The sequence below is a fragment of the Elaeis guineensis genome, chromosome 11 (genome assembly GCF_000442705.2).
Source record: "Elaeis guineensis isolate ETL-2024a chromosome 11, EG11, whole genome shotgun sequence".
NCBI classification, from domain to species: domain Eukaryota; kingdom Viridiplantae; phylum Streptophyta; class Magnoliopsida; order Arecales; family Arecaceae; genus Elaeis; species Elaeis guineensis.
In genome coordinates, this window is record NC_026003.2 from 108,547,922 (window position 1) to 108,574,780 (window position 26,859).

The 26,859-nt window shown below is 36.9% G+C and overlaps 2 protein-coding genes and 1 long non-coding RNA gene across 4 annotated transcripts in view; 2 read left to right on the plus strand and 1 right to left on the minus strand.

The window, feature by feature from the left end:
* Positions 1-26,859, plus strand: part of LOC140852598 (IAA-amino acid hydrolase ILR1-like 5) — a 137,173-nt gene that overhangs the window by 33,401 nt on the left and 76,913 nt on the right. The window lies entirely within an intron of this gene.
* LOC140852599 (uncharacterized) lies at positions 15,703-17,442 on the plus strand. Its single transcript, XR_012135481.1, has 2 exons — positions 15,703-15,984; positions 16,311-17,442. It is a non-coding gene; the product is annotated as an uncharacterized lncRNA (long non-coding RNA).
* Positions 18,964-19,719, minus strand: LOC105054250 (heavy metal-associated isoprenylated plant protein 45). Its single transcript, XM_010935731.2, has 3 exons — positions 19,648-19,719; positions 19,420-19,495; positions 18,964-19,341 (listed from the first exon to the last, which is right to left on the minus strand). The coding sequence occupies exons 1-3, from the start codon at positions 19,693-19,695 to the stop codon at positions 19,019-19,021; spliced, it is 447 nt and encodes a 148-aa protein (XP_010934033.1). The 5' UTR covers positions 19,696-19,719; the 3' UTR covers positions 18,964-19,018.

The window sequence follows — 26,859 nt, forward strand, 5'->3', positions numbered from 1 at the left end:
GCAATTAACATCTTATCTTTAAACTTTTCATACAAGTGCATGCCATCAATACTGATTACAGGATGGCAGTGCCTAAAATCTTGGATGGATGGTTTGAAAGTCCAAAAAATATAATTTAAAATTCGAACATCGAAATTTATAGTTTGAAAAAAATCTCATGAAATAACAGTATCGGAGTTTGCATGTTGGAGTGCAGCCATATAATAAGATAATTTTGCATAAGACGGCTCCCATTCTCCATAATATCAATCAATGCCTTTTGCTTTCCACACCATGCTTTCCTGTAAGATACTGTGTACTGAAATTGATCATTAACGGTTGCCACAATAGCTTCAACTCTAACACTAAGATCCTTCTCAATAATATGTCAGACTAGTATGCCAATCATCCTTTCACTGATATGTTTATGGTTTCGACTCAACCCCATAAACAAACAAGTATGAGGACCCTTATATTTTGTAATTTGAAAATATCCATACTTTTTCAACAATACAGTACGAAGCCTCAATTTATAATTTTGTACATTACTTGATGATGCACATCGTACGGACCATAACTTTGAATGTGACTGCATCACATTGTATGTCCAATACTTCATAATGTGATAAAAATCAACAGCTCACTTTAGATAATCTTTACTTTCAAATATTAGATCTTTCGAAAATTCAGTCATCGAGGAGTCCCAAAACTGATAGTCAGAATTCAATCTTCGACCAGTGCTAATACAACCACAATTATCTAAATTTATATTGTTAAAAAATTATGAAGGTTCGTGCAAACAAGATTGAGGTTCTCTCACATTGATATCATCTTCATCACCATCTTCATCTTCATCTTCATCATCATCATCGCTACTGTCCTCATCCATCCAATAGTCTTCATCCTCACTTTTATCTGACTCAAAACTTAAATTATCAGAATTTATTCCACCACCTACCCAATCATCATCCCCTATATGAGTCTCGTGTCCTACACTTACTACTACTTCCATCATAGGAGAAGTCACCATAGCAGAAGATATCACAAGAGAAGTCACCATAGGACTTTGAATAATTGGACAACTAGGACCAACAGTAGTAGAATATTGTTCTACAAACATGGTCTCAATATTATTCGTTTGCACCATCGGAGTTACTAAAGGAGAGGAAGGCTCAGGAATATTGCCTTCTTGGGTTAAAAGCCGACTATAGTACCCAAAACTCGGTACATCTTCTTTTTCAATATATAATTTTAAAAATTGATATTCTGAATATTTCAAAAGAAATGTCAATATTTCTTGGATATCTTCATCATCATCAATTGGTATTAGGATATACTTGCTCTACATTAACTACCCCAACAGATCAGGAGGTCTCCATTTCAATTTGAGTTCATATTTTTCTCTGTCTACAAGAATACTACTATATAAATGATCCAATAATTCTTGACATGATAATGATAAAAATATCCTAATCATCCTGTTTGCAGGATGACTGTACTGCACGCCAGCTTCGTCATTCTGTATTATGCCATCATAATACAATAGTAGATGAACCCGAATAGTATCCATTTTCTCACAAAAATCTATGACAATATCAAAATAAAAAATTTTATATTAATAATTATTTTATCATTTTAAATGACTTGATAAATATGTATCTTATAGGCAAAGATATATCCTATGCCATTCAAAAATTACATCAATTCTATAAGTTAATCACAGTAATCAAATGATATGCAATAGGGACAAAAAAATTTTTTGACAGCATTTCTCCTTAGTTCTCACCACACGGCTGAAAATGTATGAGGAGAACTAAAGAAAAATACTGTCCAAAATTTTTTTTGCATCTTCTGCATATCATTTGATTACTGTAATTACTTATAAAATTAAATATAATTTTCAAATTGTCCAAACTGGATAATCAATTGATCAATATATATATTTTACGGTATCCGTACAAAAATATATAATTAAGTTACAAAATTTTTTTTTGAATTTAGGTTGAGATTATACTTAAGTCTAGTATTTTGAAAAATATACACCTATAGCCTAATATTTATGAAAAATCTATAATTTAATCCCGATCTTAAGGGGTTAATGTGTAGATTTTTTGTAGATGTTAGATATGTAGGTGTACGTTTTTCAAAATGTTGAACTTATATGATAATTTCGATCTAAATTTAATCAAAAAAATTTATAATTTAATCATATATTTCTGTTTACAGATGCCGTAGAATATTCTACATTACTCAATTGACGGGTCTATGGATGCCGGATGTCGAATGCCGTAGAATATTTAAAAATTTTAAATTAATCAATAATATTAATCAAATTGAGTTTAACTCAAATAAAAAAATAAAAAAATTAAAAAAATAAAAAATATGGTAGTGGTGGGATGGGGGTTGGTTGAAGGCTTTGACAGAAACACGAGGGGTGGGAGGGGAGGGGTCCCACGACGAGAGAGGGACCGTCAGAGGAGGGGGCAATGGGGCAGCCGCTGCCACTACTAGGGGGGTGAGGGAGGTGGGTGGGGATGGGGGCGGGTGCCGGGGGTGGGGCTGCCACTGGCTAGAGGGAGTGAGGGGAGGCAGGAGGGGAGGGGTGGCGGTCGCCGCCAGGGGGCGAGGTTGCTGCTAGCCCACTGTCGCCAGTGGGGGTGAGGGGAGGCAGGTGGGGAGGGAGTGCGGCCGCCGTCGGAGGACAGGGCTGTCGGGGGATAGGTCTGCCATCGGGCCACTACCGTTGGGGACAGAGGGGAGGCGAATGGGGACGGGGGCGGTCGCCGTCGGGGGGCGGGGCTGCCACCGAGGGGTGAGGGGCGGCGGATGGGGACGGCAGTCGCCGTCGAGGGTGGGGCTGCCATAGAGCCAAAGGGCGGCAGGGGCCAAAGGGGGGCGACTGCCGTCGGGGGTGGGGATGCCGTAGAGCCAAAGGGCGGCAGGGGCCAAAGGGGGGGGGGTGTGGCCACCGCCCCGAGCCAAAGGGGGGTGGAGCTGCCTGGGCCGGGAGGGTGGGGGCGGCTAGGGGTGTTCGGGGTGGCTGCCGCTGGCAGTGGTAGAGGGAGAGAAGAGGGAGAGGGAGAGAAGAAGGAGAGAAGAGGAGGAAGAGAGAAGAAGGGGAAGAGGAGTTTACCAGCACGGAGGAAGAGGAGGAGAGATCAATCACCACCGGAGAGGAGGAAGTCGTCGGAGAGAGGGAAGTCGCTGCTAGAGAGGAAGAAGAGGTATGATTTTTTTTTATGATTTTTTTATATATATATATGAGAAACGGAGGGTGGAAATGATATTTTTGAAAATGACATGGTGAATGGCATTTTCAAAAATATCATTTCATATGGTGCTTCTCTTTTTTTTTTAATTTTTTTTATTTTTTTTTGTGTCCTAATGGGATGGTTTTTTTTCTATTTTCTATCTTTTTTTTCTTTTTTTTGTGTGTTGTCTTTTTTTTTTCTGTGGCCGACTTCATTTTCTTTTTCTATGGAGAGGTTGAGGATTGAAAACACCATTTACAATGGCATCTTCAAAAATGCTATTTGAAATGGTATTTTTGAGCATTCGAAAGTCCACAGGGGATGGAGGAGGTGACGTGGACTAAAGAATCACCATTTTGAATGACGTTTTCTATCAAGAAAATGTCATTTCAAATGACGTTTTATGGTTTTGTATTAATTTTGTAAATAAGTTAAAATATATATTATTTTTGTAAAATTTTTTTAATATTATTTGGGTAATGGACTGTAACACCCCGGCCCAAAATTGGATCCAGAATCAGCCACGGCCCATAAAAAAAAAATATAAAAAAATAGAACAGGAAGAAGACTCCCGATGGGAGTCTTCTTCTTCGATGAATCCCGACCGGAGAAGGATTCTAAGCCTGTTGAAACTCTAGGACCCTTTATAAATAAGCCTCTCCTCTCCCTCTCGAGCTTCCATCGGCGACCGTTGAGCCTGATTTATTTCCTTTTCTCCATGGAAGCCGCGGCACCTTTTCTTGTGTTCGTCGGAAATCAAAGGTCGAAGAGGCCATCGGAGTTCAGGTAAGGGTTCAATTTTTCTTCCTCTCCCTCTTCTCTTTCTTCCCATGGCTTTAGACCCTCACCGGCCATCGGGATCATCGGAAAATCCATGAAAAGGGCGAATCCTGTTTTGCTCTGTTTCGGCCGGACTCTTCCCTCTCTTTTTCGGCCACCGGCGCCGCCGGTTGCGGCGTCTCATTTTCGAGACCAGACCCTCATCTCTCTCCCTCTCTTCCCTGAAGGTATTGGCCGCCGGTGACCGGCCAATGATCGAAAAACAAAAGAAAAGTAGTGATCCTCTGTTTTTCGATCTCTTCTTGATTCTCGCCGGCCGAACCTTGCCGCCGGCCGTCCCTTGCTCCACCGCCGCCTCTACCTGTTGCCGGACCTCCGACGAAATCGCCGCCTTCGTCGGAGTCGAGCCACTGAACCCTCTCTGGTCCTCCCCCTATTTCGGCCCAAGGGAGGCCGCGGGAAGAAGAAGGAAAAGAAAAAAAAGAAAAAAAAGAAAAAGAAAAAGAAAAAGGAAAAGAAAAAAAAAGAGATAAAAAAATAAAATAAAAAAAAGAAGAAAGAGAGAATTTTCTCTCTCTCCTCTCTCTCCTTTCTCTTCCTCTTTTTCTCTCCTCTCTCTACCTTCTCTCTATATTTTCTCTCTCTAGATTCTCTTTCTATTTTCTCTCTCTAGATCATTCTCTCTTTTTGTGAATTTTATCTCTCTAGAATCTTTCTACTCTCTCTCTGACTGCATCACGGACTCTAGGATAAACTTGAGATGAAAATAAGATGATCTGAGATTGCTCCAAAATTCGTGCGATAGATCTGATCCCAGTCCAATCCTATTCGAAATTTGTAACACTTGATTTATATTGAGTCATCCTGATAGGACCTCTGATGATCTCGATCATGAGTGCCTTATCGGAAGGATACGAAGGTTTCTCTCTCCACTTTCTCTCTCTAAAATTTTCTCTCTTTTCATGGATTTTCTCTCTCTAGAAGTCTTCTGGATCAGTGGAGGATCCTGATACATAGACAAGTCCTAATTTTGGTTAATCCTAAGAGAGGTCCTCGATTTGTGTTATTAAGATCGATTATCGGTAATTTCTCTATATGTGATTTTTATATTGATCAGGGTTATGAAGAGATGATTATCTGCATATGATATCAAGTAGAATATTTTGTTAAAAAAATTTATAAATTAAAGAAGAATATTGATTTCTGTGCTTGAATCAGTCACCGGTAAAGGTAAGAATCTCTGTACATGATCACCATTATATATATGCTATTTTACTGTTGATCTTTCATTATTGGTTTTGCATCGTCGGATTTGAGATCGATAAATTTATTATATCTGAGATATTGTTATTTGATTTTGAGCATGAATATGTTATGTCAATATATATGTATCAGAGATTGATGGCATGATTATATGGATATGACATATCTGAATTGATCATAATGCAAGTCAGAATTGATTTGATGAAATCAACACATAATGATTAAATGAAAAGAAAGAGATATATGGTATGGACTAGTCTTGTCATGTGGAACAGCCGGCCAGGAGCTTATGCCTGGGACAGTCCCCACTGGCTTACAGGTGGATCAGCCGGCCAAGAGCTCATGCCTGGGATAGCCCGCCAGAAGCTTATGCTTGGGACAGCTTCTCACGGGCTTCCGTACGTGGGACAGCCGGCCAGGAGCTCATTCTGGGACAGTCTTGAAATACTTTTATGTGAAAAATTGATTCGGATGATGACTGAGGTATAAACTTGGATAGTCCAGAGCCAGAAAGAAAAGGTTAAAAATTATGTGATTATGAAAAGAAAAATGAAAGATAAGACATGAAATAATTATTGAATAAAAGTATTTCACCTGTTAACATATGATGATACATCTATTTTAATAAGATAAAAAATTTATGAATATTTACATTATTCTGGATATTGAACATGAGATTTTATATTTTATTGCTTATTCTTATTTTCAGATTATATTACTATATCAGTGTGATATGGGAATTCTTACTGGGCTGTAAAGCTCACACCCTTTCATTTTTCTTTTCTTTTCAGAGATACAGGATGTTTATGATTGACTATGGCTTGGATTTACGGATGAGCAGATGGATAGATAGAGTGTCATAGTACCTGATCAGAGGATTGAAAAAATTTAATTTGTACCTATACAAAATTTTATGAATTATTATTGAAATTAATTGTTATGGATGTTAAGGTTGTAATGATTTATTTTGGCCTTGCATATTCTTTAGGGCTTGCTCTAAGGAGTGTGCGGCCATCACGTATCCGACTCGGGTGTTGGGTTCGGGGCGTGACAGAATGGTATCAGAGCTTAGGTTTAAGATTACCAGAGATTATGAAGAGATATTAAAACTTTATGTAAAATCAATAGGATGTGACAAAGTAGCATCAGAGCTCAGGTTATGATCATTAAGGATTATAATATAAGTGATTTAAATATTACAGAGTAATAACAGAGCTTAGGTTATGATCATTGGAGATTATGATATAAGTGATTAGGATCTGATAAAATGATATTAGAGCTTAAGTTTAAGTCACTAGGGATTATGAAGAGATATCAAAATTTTATGCATGATCAATAGGATGTGACAGAGTGAAATAAGAGAATATGATAAACAGTACTAGAGCTCAGGTTTAAGGTCACTAGGGATTGTCATATAAGTGATATCAAAATTTTGAGATTATAATCAATAGAGTATGATAGAAAATATCAGAGTTTAAGGTTATAATCATTAAGGATGTAATAGAATGATATTACAATTTAGGTTATGATCATTAGAGAATATGATTTAAGTGGTATTTAAGCTCAAGATTATAATTATTTAAAATTATGACTTTAGTGATATTTAAACTTAGGTTATGATCATGAGAAACATGATAGATATAAAAGAGAAGATTCAATATTTAGGTTTTGAATCAATATATATTAAGATGAAATTTATGTATAAGTGGCATATGATATCTATAATAGAATTGACAAGTTATATCTTAGATTTTAATTAGTAAGGTTGACCTAAGTATGAAAAAAGTTGACCTTGGAATGAAGTGGGAGGTATTGATAAGTTATGTTGAGTATACTAGATGATTTTGGAATATAAAACTTATATGATTGAAGATCATATTTTTTTTTTATTCCAATGATAATTATTTAAACATTATGAATTTTGGACTTATCAAAGAAAGTTAATTAGGGTATGGTCTAAAAAGAAATTACATCATATGAGAGAGAAATATTTTTGAACACTGAACCTATAAGAGGTCATATATGAAACTCAATCTTAGATAAAAAATATACTTAAATTTTATTATGAGAATATGAGATACATATTTTGATAAAATTTTTGGTTACTCAAAATATCATATTCTGAATAGGATTCTTTGATCCTTCAAGTTACATTGAATTTCAAGTCAAAAGCTTACTTTTCTAAGTGGATCAAAAGTATTTTGATATTGTTGTTAAATTAAAGAAGAAAATTTATTTTGTCAGAGTATGATATACAGGTTATGATGAAATCTTTAATAATTCATATTATTATCTTTGGATTAGATTTTTTTTTTAAATTTTTCTTGTGATTGTTGAAGATGGTGAAGTGTATTAATTATTCAAGTCAAAGTTTGAATTTTTTTAAAATTGAACTAAGACATCTTGCTAGTGTTAAATTTTGAATGACTTATACAAAGGACAAGATTTTGTATGGATTTATTGATTAATATTAAGGGTTGTGATGAAGAGAGCTCTATAAGAAATAATCAAGTTGATTCTACTTAAGGATGTTGGCTTGAGTCTTCTAGTTTGTCAAGTTAGAATTAATTCTTTTAAAAAAAGGAAGATTGATTTAAAAATTATCTAAATGATTGTAAGGTAAATCTAAGATTAACTTCAATTAATTCTAGACATGTTAGATTCTTGAAGAGTGATGAAACTTATATAATGATTTCAAATATAGGAAGTAGATCAAGATTTAATTTTTATATGCTATGCCCAAAGGTAGTAAAGATAAAGAAACTTAAAATTTTGTCCTAAGTCTTATATAAAATTTGAAGGTTGGATCTATCCTGGATCGATCTAACATATAAGGATATTTTTATCTTTGATATAATTATATAATTTGATAAATTAAGATCAAAGTGCGCAGCAAAAGCATGGTGGGTTAAATTGATTAGAAATATTAATTCTTTGATTCCGAAGATATTATGGAATACATTAGTTGTAAATAAAGAATGATTTTAATCTGATCATAGTTGGATAATTTTTGTTAGTAGATTGCTTCATTGTAGATAATGTCAAGAAATCCTAGATATCTCAAGTTTATTAACAGCTTGATAGTTCTGATAGTAGTTCAAACTTAGAATGTCCTGATATAGATCTCATATTTTTTTAAAAATTTAATATTGTTACTCAAACTGATATAGAAGATTGAGATTTTTCTTAAGATGAGAGTCTACATATAAAATTTATTGGAAGGTCAAGAGAAGAAAGAAATCGATAATCGTGAAGAGTGTCCAATGTTCGACCTTTCTTTATTTTTACATCATAGGTAGTCTAAGATAATTATGAACTTCGAGTGGAATGTATTAGATAAATAACTAAGGTATTTTTTAGTACAAGATCAAAATGTTACTGTTCTTAAAAAAAAAAAAAAGGATGAGTTGAGATTTCAAATAATTTTTGTTATAACAAGATCATGAGAAATAAAAGACATGATGCATATATATATATTTTTAGAATATATCTCAAACAACATAACTTAATTTCGAGGATGAAATTATTTGAAGGGGGGAGAATGTAACACCCCGGCCCAAAATTGGGCCCAAAATCAGCCACGGCCCATAAAAAAAAAAAAAAAACACAAAAAAGCAGAACGAAAAGAAGACTCCCGATGAGAGTCTTCTTCTCCGATGAATCCTGATTGGAGAAGGGTTCTAAGCCTGTTGAAACTCTAGGACCCTTTATAAATAAGCCTCTCCTCTCCCTCTCGAGCTTCCACCGGCGACCGTTGAGCCTGATTTATTTTCTTTTCTCCGTGGAAGCCACGGCACTTTTTCTTGTGTTCGTCGAAAATCGAAGGTCGAAGAAGCCACCGGAGTTCAGGTAAGGGTTCAATTTTTCTTCCTCTCCCTCTTCTCTTTCTTCCCATGGCTTTAGACCCTCACCGACCATCGGGATCGTCGGAAAATCCATGAAAAGGGCGAATCCTGTTTTGCTCTGTTTCGGCCGGACTCTTTCCTCTCTTTTCCGGCCACTGGCGCCGTCGGTTGCGGCGTCTCATTCCCGAGACCAGACTCTCATCTCTCTCCCTCTCTTCCCTGAAGGTATTGGCCGCCGGTGACCGGCCAATGATCGAAAAACAAAAGAAAAGTAGCGATCCCCTGTTTTTCGATCTCTTCTTGATTCTCGCCAGCCGAACCTTGCCGCCGGCCGTCCCTTGCTCCACCGCCGCCTCCACCTACTATCGGACCTCCGACGAAACCGCCGCCTTCGCCGGAGTCGAGCCACTGAACCCTCTCTGGTCCTCCCCCTGTTTCGGCCCAAGGGAGGCCGCGGGAAGAAGAAGGAAAAGAAAGAAAAGAAAAAGAAAAAAAAAGAAAAAAGAAAAGAAAAAAAAAGAGATAAAAAAATAAAATAAAAAAAAAGAAGAAAGAGACAATTTTCTCTCTCTCCTCTCTCTCCTTTCTCTTCCTCTTTCCTCTCTCCTCTCTCTACCTTCTCTCTCTAGATTCTCTTTCTATTTTCTCTCTCTAGATCTTTCTCTTTTTTTGTGGATTTTATCTCTCTAGAATCTTTCTACTCTCTCTCTGACTGCATCACAGACTCTAGGATAAACTTGAGATGAAAATAAGATGATCTGAGATTGCTTTAAAATTCATGCGGTAGATCTGATCCTAGTCCGATCCTATTCGAAATTTGTAACACTTGATTCATATTGAGTCATCCTGATAGGACCTCTAATGATCTCGATCATGAGTGCCTTATCGGAAGGATACGAAGGTTTCTCTCTCCACTTTCTCTCTCTACTTTCTCTCTCTAGAATTTTCTCTCTCTTCATGGATTTTCTCTCTCTAAAAGTCTTCTGGATCAGTGGAGGATCCTGATACATAGACGAGTCCTAATTTTGGTTAATCCTAAGAGAGGTCCTCGATTTGTGTTATTAAGATCGATTATCGATAATTTCTCTATATGTGATTTTTATATTGATCAGGGTTATGAAGAGATGATTGTCTGTATATGATATCAAGTGAAATATTTTATTAAAAAAATTCATAAATTAAAGAAGAACATTGATTTCTGTGCTTGGATCAGTCATTGGTAAAGGTAAGAATCTCTGTACATGATCACCATTATATATATGCTATTTTACTGTTGGTCTTTCATTATTGGTTTTGCATCGTCGGATTTGAGATCGATGAATTTATTATATCTGAGATATTGTTATTTGATTTTGAGCATGAATATGTTATGTCAATATATATGTATCAGAGATTGATGGCATGATTATATGGACTGACATATCTGAATTGATCATAATGCAAGTCAGAATTGATTTGATGAAATCAACACATAATGATTAAATGAAAAGAAAGAGATATATGGTATGGACTAGTCTTGTCATGTGGAACAGCCGGCCAGGAGCTTATGCCTGGGACAGCCCCCACTGGCTTACAGGTGGATCAGCCGGCCAAGAGCTCATGCCTGGGACAGCCTCTCACGGGCTTCTGTACGTGGGACAGCCGGCCAGGAGCTCATCCTGGGACAGTCTTGAAATGCTTTTATGTGAAAAATTGATTCGGATGATGACTGAGGTATAGACTTGGATAGTCCAGAGCCAGAAAGAAAAGGTTAAAAATCATGTGATTATGAAAAGAAAAATGAAAGATAAGACATGAAATAATTGTTGAACAAAAGTATTTCACCTGTTAATATATGATGATGCATCTATTTTAATAAGACAGAAAATTTATGGATGTTTGCATTATTCTGGACATTGAACATGAGATTTTATATTTTATTGCTTATTCTTATTTTCAGATTATATTACTATATCAGTGTGATATGGAATTCTTACTGGGCAGTAAAGCTCACACCCTTTCATCTTTCTTTTCTTTTCAGAGATACAGGATGTTTATGATTGACTATGGCTTGGATTTACGGATGAGCAGATGGATAGATAGAGTGTCATAGTACCTGATCAGAGGATTGAAGAAATTTAATTTGTACCTATACAAGATTTTATGAATTATTATTGAAATTAATTGTTATGGATGTTAAGGTTGTAATGATTTATTTTGGCCTTGCATATTCTTTAGGGCTTGCTCTAAGAAGTGTATGGCCATCACGTATCCGACTCGGGTGTTGGGTTCGGGGCGTGACATGGACTCTTTTTTTTTTATCCCTCTTTGGATCTATATCTAGATTTGACTTGGCCTAGTCCCAGCTACATTTGGGCTGGATACCCTGTCCCATCCAAGAAAAGGAAGTCCCACCTCATAACAAAAGAGAGAGAGTAATTCTTTGTACACTACATACAGTGTACAAAAAATACACCATCCTATTTGATTGGATCATATAACCATCATTTTTTATCATATTTTTTATTTTTTCATTTGAAATTTTGAATGATGAAAATATTTGTCCGATTCTGCAAAAATTATAAAATCCTATGACCATATTATGACGTCCTATAGTTAAATTATGACTTTCTGTTCATAATTTGATCACAAAATATAAGAGATATTTTTATTATTTAAAAATTTTATAAATTTTCAATGATGAAAATATTCTTTTCTCTTTATGACTCGTGAAAAAAATTATAACCACTTGTATGCATGAAGTTATCATTTGACTGTAGAATGTTATAATATGATCATAGGATATCATAATTTTTTCAAAATAGAAAGAATATTTTTATCATTTAAAATTTTAAATAAAAAAATAAAATTATAGATATTAAATACGTTATTAAATGTGTGTTGAAAAATAGTGGTTATATGCTCCAATATAATTTGATCCACCACACGTGGTTTACAAAGACTTTCTCAAAGAGATATCTAGATTGGTAAACAACTTTTTTTTCTCGCGGATACAGATTTTTTTACTCAATTTCCAGGGTCCAAATCTTAAGGATAACATAACTCAAAATTCAAAATTCGGACCCTTGCCTAAAGTTAGAGGGGGTGTGACCACTAAAATGATGCTCAAGTAAGGTCATGTTGAAATTGACGCAACCTGAATGACCTTGGAGGGTCTAAATAAATTTTACAAGCATGGCCCAACATACTTAGCGAAGGGTTTGATTAGGTCTCAAATTGTCACCTAAAAGAAAACTAAATTGGGTCCGTGTCATGCTTGTTTCAATGTTGAACCGACCGGACCTTAGGCAACTCTCTCGAAAATGTACATTGGTCCAAGTTTCTCTGAGCTCTAATAGTACTACCATTGTGCCAAAAAATCTAAAATTTATAGCAATTCGCCGATTTTTGTATAACTGGGAATGATGCTTGGAAGTGATTTACTTGAGCTAGTGGGTGAAAAAAAACATAGATCGCCAAAACTGTTACTTGGGCTCATAAAGTACATTGATTAATATTAAAATAAATTGGAGGAAATGGTGCAAAAAATGTCTATTATTACAGTGCAAACTCGTTGAGAGGATCATCACATTATATCCTATTAGATAGTACAAAGACCCGATATGTATGTCGAGATCCAACTCAACCTAAAAGCTTGATTTTGATCCCAGTCATTTTATTTCATTCATTTTCCCTTTCACCAATTATTCTATATGGGACTTAGCCTCACACATTGTTCTCAACATACTCATAAACTCTTCATCATCTAAAAATATAGAAAAAAGTAAATCAGTCGGAAAAAGAATATATTTACCAAACTAAATGATAACGGAAAAAACTACTTTTAATTGTTATATATGCTTCCTCTCAAATGTAATAGATATGCCCAAAGATAATATGAATAGTGAATTTTAGTGGCTTACTAATGTTGAAGTATCATGGAAGTACAATGCAAAAGAAGAGTCATGCTGCATGTATGGTGGGCTATTTTATGCTATGACTAAGTCTAATTAATAATTCAATTTAATTTGTGGCCTCTAAGTGCAAAAGAAATTTATATAAAGTGTTCTAAATTGAGTCTTTTTTTTTTCCTAAAAGAAGACAAGCCAAGAGCCTATTGAGATATTATGAATCGTGGTGGAGGCAAGATGAACTTCTAGGTCACTAATGCCCAACCCTGGGTGACTTTACCAACTAAACCAAATTTTCTCAAACTGACCATTCAGAAGCAAATAAAACGTAACCTTCATTTTGGTGGATATACGAAGTTATAAAGTCTGTAAAGATACATTTCTGTCGACGATCAGCTCTCACAATATCCCTGACTTGAGTCGGAAGACTGTCTTCATCCCAAGACTGCTTTCTTAGAAACATAATCTGTTGAGAGGAAATTTGTCACTTACACTAAAGACATAGATTAACAGAAGGGAAGGTCGATGTCACAGCATAGTCAGAAATGAAAATGTTCGATCTTGAAGGAATATATTTTTTTTTGTACCATAAAAAAGCTATCCGAAGTCATTCAGTACATAACTCGGAACCTCCTGATCCCTGCTTCGGCTCCGATGATCCTTGACTCCTGGTGAACCTTCCAAGCATAACACTCAGGATCAACCGATCCTGACTTCCACCTCAAGCCTATCACAGTCTCCATGACAACCAATATTTGACCTCTATCCAACATCTGCAGATGACTAGACAACTAAATTGGTCGATCTTCGACTTTAGTTGCAGATATACTTCAATCCTCACTGGTTTTATCTCACTGAATGCAGATGATTCTAGCTGTTTCTTTCCTTCGACATCTGTCTCTATCGGACCACACTAAATTCTTTACGAATGAAGTTGGTCCAATCCTATTAGCGTCCCTATTTCAAAATTCAAAGACGCCCACGATGGTTCCGGAACAGATAAAGCAGGTATAACCATCTTATTTCGAAAATTTCGATCGAAAATTCCGTCATATCGCACCTAAATCGGCTATATAACTTGTCCAAAATAGTTCTTCAACCTTCGTCTACAAAAAAATCTCAAAGAGACTCCTAAAGCATGCGTGAATAATCTCTCTGCACTTCTTCTCACTATTTTTCTGATTTTTGACTTAAGCGTTGGAGGGTTTCCGCTAATTTCTGCCAGGACTTGTCTTGCAGGATTCTCTTCCGGGAGGATATGTCACCGCTCCAACTTTTCCGATTGAGTTTCAGATTTCAGCGACAACATAACCTTTTTTTCTAAATAAAAGAATTTCAATGGTTTTTTATGTGATGCCATATGCTTCCACTTTTCAATACACTAAGAAGTAGATATAGTTTTTATAAAAGGGATTTTCCATATTGACTTATTTGTTTCTAGTACATGCTAGAGTCAAGATCAATTGGCTTTCAAATATTCATGCATCCTTGTCCACATATATTGCTATAGGCGTTGATACAAGAAGAACAATAAGGAGGAGGAGGAGGAGGAGAAAGAAAAAATGCTTTTATTTTCTGTTACCAGCTATAAGAAGCCAGCTATATATATAATTGCAATGCTAGAATTTTTTCGTTTTTTTGACGTAAGAATTTTTTTTTGATATATAATTGCGATACTAGAATTAAGATGTGACAAATGCACTTGCACTTTTGGTCGCCATAGTTTTTGCTTTTCTCTTGGCAATGAGAGGGAAAAGTAGTTGATAGATAGGACATTCAGGAATGCAATTCCTCTCCAACCATATATGGTTGCAGGAAATTCCTATTATTGAGATAATGCAACAGATTTCTGTGAGTTGCGCAACTTGTATCTGCATGTAATGCATTGGGATGGTTGGTTTTAAATGGAAAGAGAATCTAACTTCATTTTCTTTCTTTTTTCTTTTTTAAGACACAGAATTCTCACCTTGCTTTCTATTTTCTACATCAAAATCTCTCACATGCACAAGCCATTAAATTTTTGTCTGGCATGGATTTTATAGGATCTGCTGTCATTTATTCAGCAGATGGTTAAGCATCCAGCTAGCTGAACATCTCATGATAATTTATAACAGTAGATATCTCAGGAGACACTATTCTCACAAAAAGAGTATCATAGGGCCGTGCAATCCAAGGCTGGAATGAAACCATATCAAGAATTGGTTTCAGATGAATAACACTACTGCCTTAACTTGGGGCTTCTTCGAAACCCTGTTACTTAAAGAACCATTTGGTTAGTTCCTACCTTTGCTTGGAACATAGTGAATGTGCTTCCCTTTGTGTCTGCTGTCATGGACCCTACTTCTTCCCCCGGATTCTTCTTTCCATTGCATCGGTAGGATAAGGAATCAAGGAAACATCAACTGCCCAATTGACGAGAGCATAATTTTTTACATAGATTTCCCATCTACAGACTTTGATTTGTATATCACCTCTTGTACTTAATTTGTCATGTCAAGCAGTTCTTTATCATCAGACCATCTATGAGAAAGGGTATGAGATTCTTGTAAAATGGGACCACTTGGCATGGTCTTTAATTCTCCACCACTCTTCAAAAAAATATCAGCGTGTGGTAGTGTCTCTCCCTCAGCTCCCTACGTCCTCTGCATCCATTGGTTGTCTGAATTAAATGCCCCATGGTACTGTCATTTTAGACTCGAAGAAGATGTTGCACAAAGCATTTGGCCATAACCATGAGATGGAAAATTGGATGGCAATCCGTGTTCAGCTATGTGAATGCCAATCTAAATGAAGGAAAAGGAGATGCCTCAAATTGTTCAACAAAGTGGTTTTGAGATGCCTCAAATTGTTCAACAGAGGAGTTTTATGCACCAATATGCTCTTTTGTACAACTTGACTCATCATTGCTCACCTAAGCGCAAGCAGAATATGGACCTTGGCATCTTGTGGCAGATCAAAAAGAGCTTTATATACTTGGTAATGTGGAAAGGTCTCACTATGAAGTTTTATTTTTGCCCCAAGTTAATTTCTGGCTTTCTGCCATTTAAACAAGACAGATTAAAAATTGTTATAGGCTTCACAACATTTCATTTTGCTGGCAAAGGCTAGAGTTGGCTCTTGTATTGCCAAATATAGACAATAAAGTCAGCTCAATATAATTTCTGCAGTTTCTGATCTGATGAGTCATGTAGGCTATATTGAGTATGAGAGAACCAAGCACAACTTTGTCATGGGTCAGAGAAACAAATCTATAATACAGTCAATTTTTTTTTGCCTTATACTCGGTCTACATTCTTGTTCAGGTCAAGCCTTAGAGTTCCGCTCACGACAGAGATGCATCAGAAGCATTTGGAGGCGCAGCACTGACATGGTTTGTTTGGGAGGATAATTGATATGGCCTAGCACCGCTTTGTTCTATCTTCCTTGAGCTTTACTATCTACCGTTGAATCGGAAATGCTAGGTGGCTTCTCAATGGTCTTGGAGATCACTAACTTGGATATTAAACTCAGAGGCCCACTGATTTTGGTCCAAACAAGGCAACTGGAAGTGTTGCAAAAAAATCTTGCTTCTGTCAAACCATCTAGGGTTCTTGATCCATCATATTGGAAACTCACACCAAATGCAATCTTCTCTTGGTGTTTCGAAAAGCACAGATTCTGGAGAAAGTAAAGGTTTTCGTTTGGTTTGCACTGTGAAACGAGCTCTATATAGGTGAAATTCTTGCAAGAAAAGGATGGCAAGTGAGCTCTCTGGCTGTGTACTTTGTGGAGCAAGGGTGGAGTACTCCATCAATCATCTTCTTGTATCATTTGGACTGCCATTAAATCTCAGCTCAAACTTATGGGGTGGCCTGCTAACTTACACAATCTTTGGACAGCTTGGAGGAAGTCAAAATTTGAACTCACAGTAAGACGTGCCGCGTATCAGCTTTTTGCAGCTTATATTTGGAAGGTGTGGCAAGAAAGAAACACCAGGATCTTTCTAAACAAGAACTGTTCCATCTTTGCAGTGTTACAAAAGGTTCTACAATTATGTAAATTCTGGGAGCATCTCTGCTCTTCGAGGTTTGCGATGGTCATGACAGACTATGGATCGACCTGGCACCTCAGACAAGATCTTCATCTTGATACTCTCCAGCAATGTTCACTGTTCGGCTTCAAAGAATCTTCAACTGCATATAGGGCCTTCATCTGCATACATCTTGCTTGCTGCATAAAAAAGCTGATTGAGAGCATCTGCACTTTTCCTTGGTGGTTTCCCTTGCTGTATACCATACCTGTACCTCTAAATTCATGCTCTGAATGGCCACTTATAGTGCTTGTAGATCATATCATCTCTGTACTTGTCTCCTTGGAGAAGAATCTTCAAACTCCTGTAATTTCTCCCTTTTAACTACTTTCGTCCAATAAAACAAGTCCCTTTTATTCAAAAAATACCAGTCCCTTGATGAGCTTAGCAAGCTAAACTTCTGCCAAATGTCAAAGTTCGGCAAAGATGATTGAGTTTTTCTTTAAAAGAGAATGTTCCAGAGAGATGGCTTTGCCCCTAGAGAAATGGATGGTCCCATGCAGAAGAAGGATGGTAAAATCCTATGAAAAAACAAAAATTGATACGATGTTTTATTCCTCCTGTGACTTTGGGGCTTTTGAGTATTTTTTTTTTATCAAGTGCTAGTATTGATTTTGTTTTTGGGAAAAGGAAAGGGAAACTCTTTACTTGGAGTTACCTGACTCCAAATGCTTAGGTAATTCGGGGTAAAATATTGGGCTATTGTCCATTCATTTTGGATGGTCAAATATTATTTTAACATTCGTTTTGGCCTTTTTGAGACCTTTCTCTAGGTACTCTTCTTGTAATGAACTGGTGTGTACATTAATTATCTTCTTTCTTCACAAAAGAAAATTATAGTGAAATGTGCAAAGAAGTCATCTATTGTTTTTTCTGATACAAAGAGTTAGGGAAGACCTAACTCATGTAGCATTATATTAGCTTAGCTAAAAGTTTACAATACTTATTTATACATATGAAGTAATATGAGAAGAAGGGTACTGATTTCCCATCAGGCATCTGCTCACTGATAGGGATTAGGTTACCAAAATGTCACTATGGAATTACAAAATTTATACTTCATGAGAACCTATCTGTCTTTGAATCCAGCTTTGAAATGCCGACGTTAGAACTTGAGCAGCGCAGCTGCCAAGCTTCGGTCACTTTTCCTATTTAGGATACAGCCAGTTTTATCCAGTTAACTTGTTTAGGGAGTTCCTGATTAGCTGAATTGGCATTAAATCCTTGCCTGTAATGTGTTCTGTCGAAGAGATGAAAAGCCTAGCTGCTTATTGGACCATAATATGTGAAAGATATGCATGATATTCAAAGCATCTCCCATTTCGTTCTTTTCACAAACACTAAAGTCCAGTAGCTAGAAAATCATATCTAATCCATTCGCAAGGGGTTCTTCGGATTGCCGGTTGTTCCATTCACAAGAAGCCACCTATTGTTGCTTTCTGAAAAATTATTATGTATAGTTTATTGTTATTATCATTGCTATAGCAATGTGAAAGCTACATAATAGTTTCCTAGATGCATATCTAGCACTTCTGTAATCAGCTAATGCTGGATAAGGCTGACTCTGTACCATGTTTCCAAGTAGCCTGTGGCACTAAATTGCAAATAATTTGCTAACTGGTGGTTCCATAAAGAGCCTTACAAATTCCATTCCATCTGTAAGGTACCCTTTAATTTTTATATATATATTTTTTCTATTTTCCCTTTTGTTGTTTTGTTGCCTTACAGGAGCACAAGAATATATTCTGTGAGAGAAACATCCATGAATCTTTTCACAGGTAACACCACTGGAAAAATGCACTTGCACACTAACTAAATCTAAGTATTATCATATATACTAACATTAGCAAAACACATAAAGCACCAATTTTATTTAGAACTATATCTAAGTACTCCAAAGACACTCATTCATTTATTCATAATTCCAAGTGCTTGTAATTTTCACATTATCATGCATGCATGAACGTTGTCATCATTAAAAACTGCAGCCATCTCATCATCAACTATCATAGAGTAAGCTGGGTCAGGAAAATATCCACACACACTGGAGTTGTATCCATGCCGGTAGTAATTATAAGTTGACGAGTATGTCGAGTCCTCAAGATATTGAATGGCAAATGGATAGTACTGAGAGTCATAAGGGTATGGCCAGAATTCAGCCTTCCTGCCGGTCCGCCGCACTGCCTTGAGGACCTTCCTCTGATCCACATATCCAGTGACCGTCACCTTTTGTTTATCCATGTCTATTTCCACAGTATCAACCCCTGCAAGAAAATTTTATCTGCTAACCTGGACTAAACTTAATGACAACTTCTAGTTGATGGAGATTTAGCTAATCTTACCATCCAACTTGGAGATTGCCTTCCGTATTCTCTTCTCGCATCCTTCACAGTCCATGTGGACATTAAGCTCCACAATCTCGACATGCACAGGAGGAGAAGACAGACTACATTAGAATACATTAACAATGAAAAAAAAAAAAAAAGAGGGACATGGGGTTCCACAAGTGGTTAGAATGAGAAGAGTTTTAACTATGAGCTTAGATACGTATGTGTTGCTGAGATACTTACGGACATGGCATTGGACAATGAGGTCCGCTGCCGTTGGAAACGGAACATGGCGTGCTAGGAGTCATGAGAGCTAGAGTGCTTTATATAGATGAGGAAGGGGAGAGGGATCAATGTGTGTAAGAAAAGTGTGATGCAATGGGAGGGCTTTTTGTCCCTTAAAATTGAAATCATCCATTACCTTTTCCCATAAGGAACATTGCTTTTCTAGTTGCAAAGGGTGGCAGACTTTACCCCTGGGGAACCTTTTACGTGAGAGCATGGAGGTAGAAGATCATACATATAACTTGATGCATTCTTAAAGCATTCAAGCATTGGAGTGATTGATTGTGGCATATTGTTCCTCCAACTCATCATGCTTTAAGCGAAAGAATTTTTTTTCTTCAGGACATTAAAATTTACGTTTATAGAGGACATCTTAGAGGCATAGAGCTTGGTGGGGAATATTTGTGCCTGCAACTGAAAGAAAGCGTGGAATGGTAGCGTTAGTTTTACGCCAGGATGTCATATAAGTCTTCCTTTCGTTTGTTACTAGTGTGTTCTTCCTCACCTTTCCAGGTTGATGATATCCCTAGTAGACCAATGTCAGAATGAAAAGGACACTGTCAATTAGACAATAAAGATTTGGAAATAATGCACCGCAAATGGATGGGCAAATGGAAGTTTTGATTGCGATATCAGCTTGTAGTTGCAAAATCGATAACGTAGTGGTGGCATAAGAGGGCATAGCTTTTGGTGGGAGAGGGAGAGGGGTAGGGGGAGAGAGAGAGAGCCAGTACCATTGGGTTAAAACTATAAGAATATCTATTGTGAAAATAAGAACGAATGGAGTAATCTAAGAAGCAAAGAAATATAACTAGAAGAATAATATTGAGGCAAGAAAGTCAGACATAGTCCTTGGAATAGCTTATATTTCCTTAATGGAATCCTATGAGATAGATTTTCCAAAACAAATTATCATATTTTTGTGTTCAATGATAAACCATGAACACGCACATGGTTTGAAGCATATTATAGATATGTTTAAGAGAAGGGGAGACAGAGCCATCTACATTTTAATTACCGATCGAGGCTCAAATACTTGGAGATGCACTAACGAACCTGAAACTTTCGATTATTAAGCAGGGAGAGATGATCATTAGGACAAGCCCCAATTCACATAAAGTAGGCGTTGTTTCTCTTTATCCATAGACCAGGGAGTTATTTATATGACCCCCTTTCATTTGTTTCTCGCTTCTTCCTCTTGTTTTGAACCAGTTACTCCATAATTTGTAGAGAGACAAGTATTTGAATAGAAAACTATTACACGTTGATTTATTGGATTTGTGTAGAATTTATAGTACAAAACTTTGTCATATAAGATAAGTTCATAGCAGATAATGCTAGAATTAAGGAGTGATAATAGCACTACAAAACAAGATAAGTTTATAATAAATATTGCTAGAATCAAGCTGTGATAATAGCATTACAATACAAGGTAAATCACAGCATAGTGCTAGAATTAAGGAAAGATAATTTTATATATTTGAATGGATTTGACTTGGTCTGATATTATCCCTTGGGATTGATTACTGCCTTATCAACTTGATCTCGTGGAAAAGATTGCTTTCATCCAACACACCTCTGAAAGATGGTGGATCTATCAGAGACACCAATCTTGGACCATAGAAGCTCGAAACGAATATGGAAGAGAGGTTTTGTGAGAGCATCAGCTAGCTAATCAAATGTGGATATGTGAGTCATACGAAGAGAGCCATCGTTCACCTTTTGTCGAATAAAATAATAGTCAAGAGCAACATGCTTCATTTTAGAGTGAAAAATTGGATTGACATAGATGTATGTTGCTTCAAGATTATCAAAATAAATGATTAGTGAACGAGAAGAAGAAATACCAAGTTCCAACAATAAAGACTCAACCATGCAACCTCAACGGCAACATTGGCAATAGCTTGGTATTCAGCCTCGATTGAGGATCGGCCAATAGATGTTTGCTTCCTAGAACTCTATGAGATTAGGTTGACATCAAGATAAATTAGATATATAACCAGAGATTGAAGTACGATCATCAAAATTTTCAACTCAATCTGAGTTAGCATAAGCTTAAAGGTTGAGAGATGAGTTGCATTAAGATATCCATCATGAAATAAAGTTCCTTTAAGTACTTAAGTAGATGTTTAAGAACTGTCATATGAACTGAGGTTGGTCAGTGCATAAACTGAGACAACTTGTTGACAATAAAAGCAACATTAGGCCATGTAAGAGATAAATATTGAAGAGAGCCAACTAGTTGTCTACACTCAATTGCATCAATAGATGAGAAGCCATCGAACAAAGAAAGAGACATTGAGGTAGCCAAGAGAGTGGAGACTGCTTTGGCACTAAGCATGTTGGATTGCTCTAATAAGTCTGGGATATATTTGTGTCGAGAAAGGAGACCATTAGTAGTTGATGTGACTTAGACACCAAGAAAATAATCAAGTTGACCCAAATCCTTGATAGAAAATCTCCTAGAAAGAGAGTCAATAAACTTAGACATAAAGTGAGAGTCATTGCCAGTAAGTATCAAGTCATCAATAGGGGCATTGATAAGGGCCAGTTCATTCAAAATAGATTTGAGAATCTGTAAATACTCTAAGATAGATATAGAACCATGAGTTATTTTGGAGAATTTATCCTTCAAGTTCATGATTCGTGATCTAAATTTGTTAGCATAGAGACGAGCTTACTTATCCCAGACTTTTGTAAGGTAGAAGCTGAAGCAATCAAGGGAAGAATAGTTTTTGATATAGATGCAAAGATGGCATTGAGGAGTTGATCTTATCTTACCTAATGTGTATGTGCTGCATTGGATACAAGAGCATTGTTCTGAGTAATAGTTAGCAATGGACATGATAGTGTCCCATCAACATATCCAAGTAGATTATAGCCCATCAATAATGAATGAATTGAGCTTTCCATGATGGAAAGTTTGAAGAACTTAGTTTGAGTGGCAGCTGTACTCCGGGGTTGATAGTGATAAGAGTCATTTAGGAGGTCATCGATATTGCAGTGGTGGTGCTTTCATAGATTTCTTTAGCCATGATAAGTGGAAAGGAAAAAGAAAAGGTTCTTGTGAAGCTATGGCTCTGATACTATAAAGAGACAAGTATTTGAATAGAAAACTATCACACAATGATTTATTGGATTTGTATAGAATTTATAGTATAAGGCTTTGCTATACAAGGTAAGTTCATAGCAGATAGTGCTAGAATCAAGGAGTGATTATAGCACTACAATACAAGATAAATTCATAATAAATATTATTAGAATCATACTGTAATAATAGCACTACAATACAAGATAAGTCACGGCAAATAGTGCTAGAATCAAGGAATGATAGTTTTACATATTTGAATGGATTTGACTTGATTTGGCATTATCTCTTGGAATCGATTACAGCCTTATTAGCTTGATCTTGTAGAGAAGATTGCTTTTCTTTAATAATTTGGATGTTGGAATTCATGGTGATTCTATCAGATAGCAAAAAGATGTTAAAGTTATGATAAAATGGTACAGATAGGCTTATGCATTGCAATATTGATGTAGAGGTGCAAAAATAATAATTAACAAAGGCTTTGCAAATTTTATCAACTATATAGAGATTTTGTATCATAGCAAAAATTGATAATCATGTTTTAGCCTTTAGCTTAAAAAATAAAATAAAGGAATAAAAACAAGCATTGTGATAGGAGAATTGACGAAGGATGTGCTTTTTTTGTTAAAATATAATTCAATAAATTTTTTCTATCACTACAAGAAAAGTATAGTTTTAGAGATGATTTATCTGAGATGGTTAAAAAGTAGTCTCAGAAATCTATTTTCATCAACAACATTGAGATGATATAGAGATGACACGGTCAATTGAGACGGCTTAGAGATGGTGATTAAAATTTTTTTATTTTAATTGAGTATTAGAGACAGCATAGAGATAGATCGGAGACGGCTAGACTTTCTAAGAAGGCATAGCGACGAGAGATTTAAAAAATAAATAACCTTTTAGAGATGGCACAACGATGGCTAATTAAAAATTAATTAATACTCTCCAATGATGGCTTTTTTAATTAATTAATACCTCTTTTGCGATAGCTTTTTCCATCACTGTTTCTCCTTTATACTGATGGCCCGACGATGATTAAATTAAAAATTAATTAATATCTTTCAGAGATTTCTTAGCCATCTCTAATAGAAATCAGTAGCGATGGCTCGAGCCATCTTCAATACCCATCTCAAATAGCCCACCCAACTATATTATAAGCAACCCAGCAACACGTCGAACGTCGAATCTACTTCTTGAAGCTTCTGGAGGCTTTGAGGCATCTCCGACGACTCGTTGTCAGCCATGCCGTGAAGGATACGGCTCGTTTGGGAGGTGACAGACCAAGCGCTGGCGACTGTGGCGAGGGGTCACGCCCCGAACCCAACACCCGGGTCGGATACGTGATGGCCGCACACTCCTTAGAGCAAGCCCTAAAGAATATGCAAGGCCAAAAATAAATATTACAACCTTAACATCCATAACAATTAATTTCAACAATAATTCATAAAATTTTGTATAATTACAATTAACATTCCTTCAATCCTCAGATCAAGTATCAACGGTACTCTATCTATGCATCCGCTCACTCACAAATCCATACCATAGCCAACCATGGACATCTTGTAACTCTGAGAAGAAAAGAAAGATGAAGGGGTGTGAGCTTTACAGCCCAGTAAGAATTCCCATATCACACTGATATAGTAATATAGTCTGAAAATAAGGATAAGCAATAAAATATAAAATCTCATGTTCAATGTCCAAAATAATGCAAACATTCATAAATTTTCTGTCTTGTCAAAATAGATGCATCATCATATGTTAACAGGTAAAATACTTTTGTTCAACAATTATTTCATATCTTATCTTTCATTTCTCCTTTCATAATCACATGATTTTTAACAGTTTCCTTCTGGCTCTGGACTATCCAAGTCTATACCTCAGTCATCATCCGGATCGAATCCATTTAAAAAGTCTTTCAAGACTGTCCCAGGATGAGCTCCTGGCCGGCTGTCCCACGTACCAAAGCCCGTGAGAGGCTGTCCCAGGCATAAGCTCCTGGCGGGCTGTCCCAGGCATGAGCTCCTGGCCGGCTGATCCACCTGTAAGCCAGTGGGGGCTGTCCCAGGCATAAGCTCCTGGCGGGCTGTCCCAGGCATAAGCTCCTGGCCGGCTGTTCCACATGACAAGGCTAGTCCATACCATATATCTCTTTCTTTTCATTTAATCATTATGTGTTGATTTCATCAATCAATTCTGTCTTGCATTATGATCAATTCAGATATGTCATATCCATATAATCATGCCATCAATCTCTGATACATATATATTGACATAACATACTCATGCTCAAAATCAAATAACAGTATCTCAGATATAATAAATTCATCGATTTCAAATCCGACGATGCAAAACCAACGATGCAAGACCAATAGTAAAATAGCATATATAATAGTGATCATGTACAGGGATTCTTACCTTTATCGGTGACTGATCCAAACACAGAAATCAATGTTCTTCTTTGATTTATGAATTTCTCTAACAAGATATTCCACTCGATATCATATGCAGACAATCATCTCTTCATAACCCTGATCAATATAAAAATCACATATATGGAGAAAATTACCGATAATCGATCTGATAACACAAATCTAGGATCTCTCTTAGGATTAACCAAAATTAGGATTTACCTAAGTATCTGGATCCTCCACTGATCCATAAGACTTCTAGAGAGAGAAAATCCATGAAGAGAGAGAAAATTCTAGAGAGAGAAAGTAGAGAGAGAAAGTGGAGAGAGAAACTTTCGTATCCTTTCGATGAGGCACTCATGATCGAGATCATCAGAGGTCCTATCAGGGTAACTCAATATGAATCAAGTGTTACAAATTTTGAATAGGATCGAACTGGGATCAGATCTACTGCATGAATTTCGGAGCAACCTCAGATCATCTTATTTTCATCTTCAAGTTTATTCTAGGATTCATGATGCAATCAGAGAGAAAGAAAAGATCCTAGAGAGACAAAATCCGTAAAGAGAGAGAAAAGTCTAGAGAGAGAATCTAGAGAGAGAAAATATAGAGAGAAGGTAGAGAGAGGAGAGAGAAAAGAGAGAGAAAGAAGAGAGAAAGGAGAGAGAGGAAAATTCTCTCCTTCTTCTTCTTTTTTATTTTATTTTATTTTATTTTTATTTTTATTTTTTTCTCTTTCTCTTTTTCCTTTTTTTTTCTTTTCTTTTTCTTTTTCCTTTTTCTTTTCTTTTTCTTTTTCCTTTTTCTTTTCTTTTTCTTTCTTCTTCTTCTTCCTTTCTTCTTTTCTTCCCGCGGCCTCCCTTGGCTGAAACAGGGGAGGACCGTGAGGTCCCCCCCGGTGGCTCGGGCTCCGGCAGCTTGGCCGGAGATCCGACAACAGCGGCGATGGGGTTCGGCCGGCGGCGAAGAGGAGAACGGCGGCAAAAACAAAGAAAAAAAATCAGAAAACAGGGGATCCGTCCCCTTTCTTCGTGATTTCCGGCCATTGGCCGATCGCCGGCGGTCAAAATTTTCAGGGAAGGAAGAGAGGGAGATGGGGGTTCGGTCTCGGGAATGGGACGCCGCAACCGGCGGCGCCGGTGGCCGGAAAAGAGAGGGAAGAGTTCGGCCGAAACAGAGCAAAAACAGGGTCATTTTATTCATGAATTTTCCGGCGATCCTGACGGCCGGCGAGGGTGCACGAAGCCGTGGAAAAGATGGGAAGGAAGAGAGGAAAGAGGAGAAGGGCTTACCTCCGACTCCGGTGAGGTCTCCGACGAGTATTTGAGATGAACACGATGAGGACATCCGCGGCTTCAACGAAAAAATTCGAGAAAAATAAAAGAAAAATCCGGTGCTCGTCGTGACCAACCTTAGAGGGAAGGAGAGGGGGGTTTTATAGGATGTAGGGGAGGTCGAATCCGCCTCGGATTCAACCTCTCCACCGGTGATTTGGGTGGAAGAAGACTCCCAGCGGGAGTCTTCTTCATCATTTTTTTTTTTTTTTTTTTTTTTTTTTTTTTTTTTTGTAATGTTTTGGGCTTTTTGGGCTGATTTGGGCCGGGGTGTTACAGGAATGCAGTGGAAATGCACGATCCTCTTTAGGGGCTCATCACCGGCCATGCCACGAAG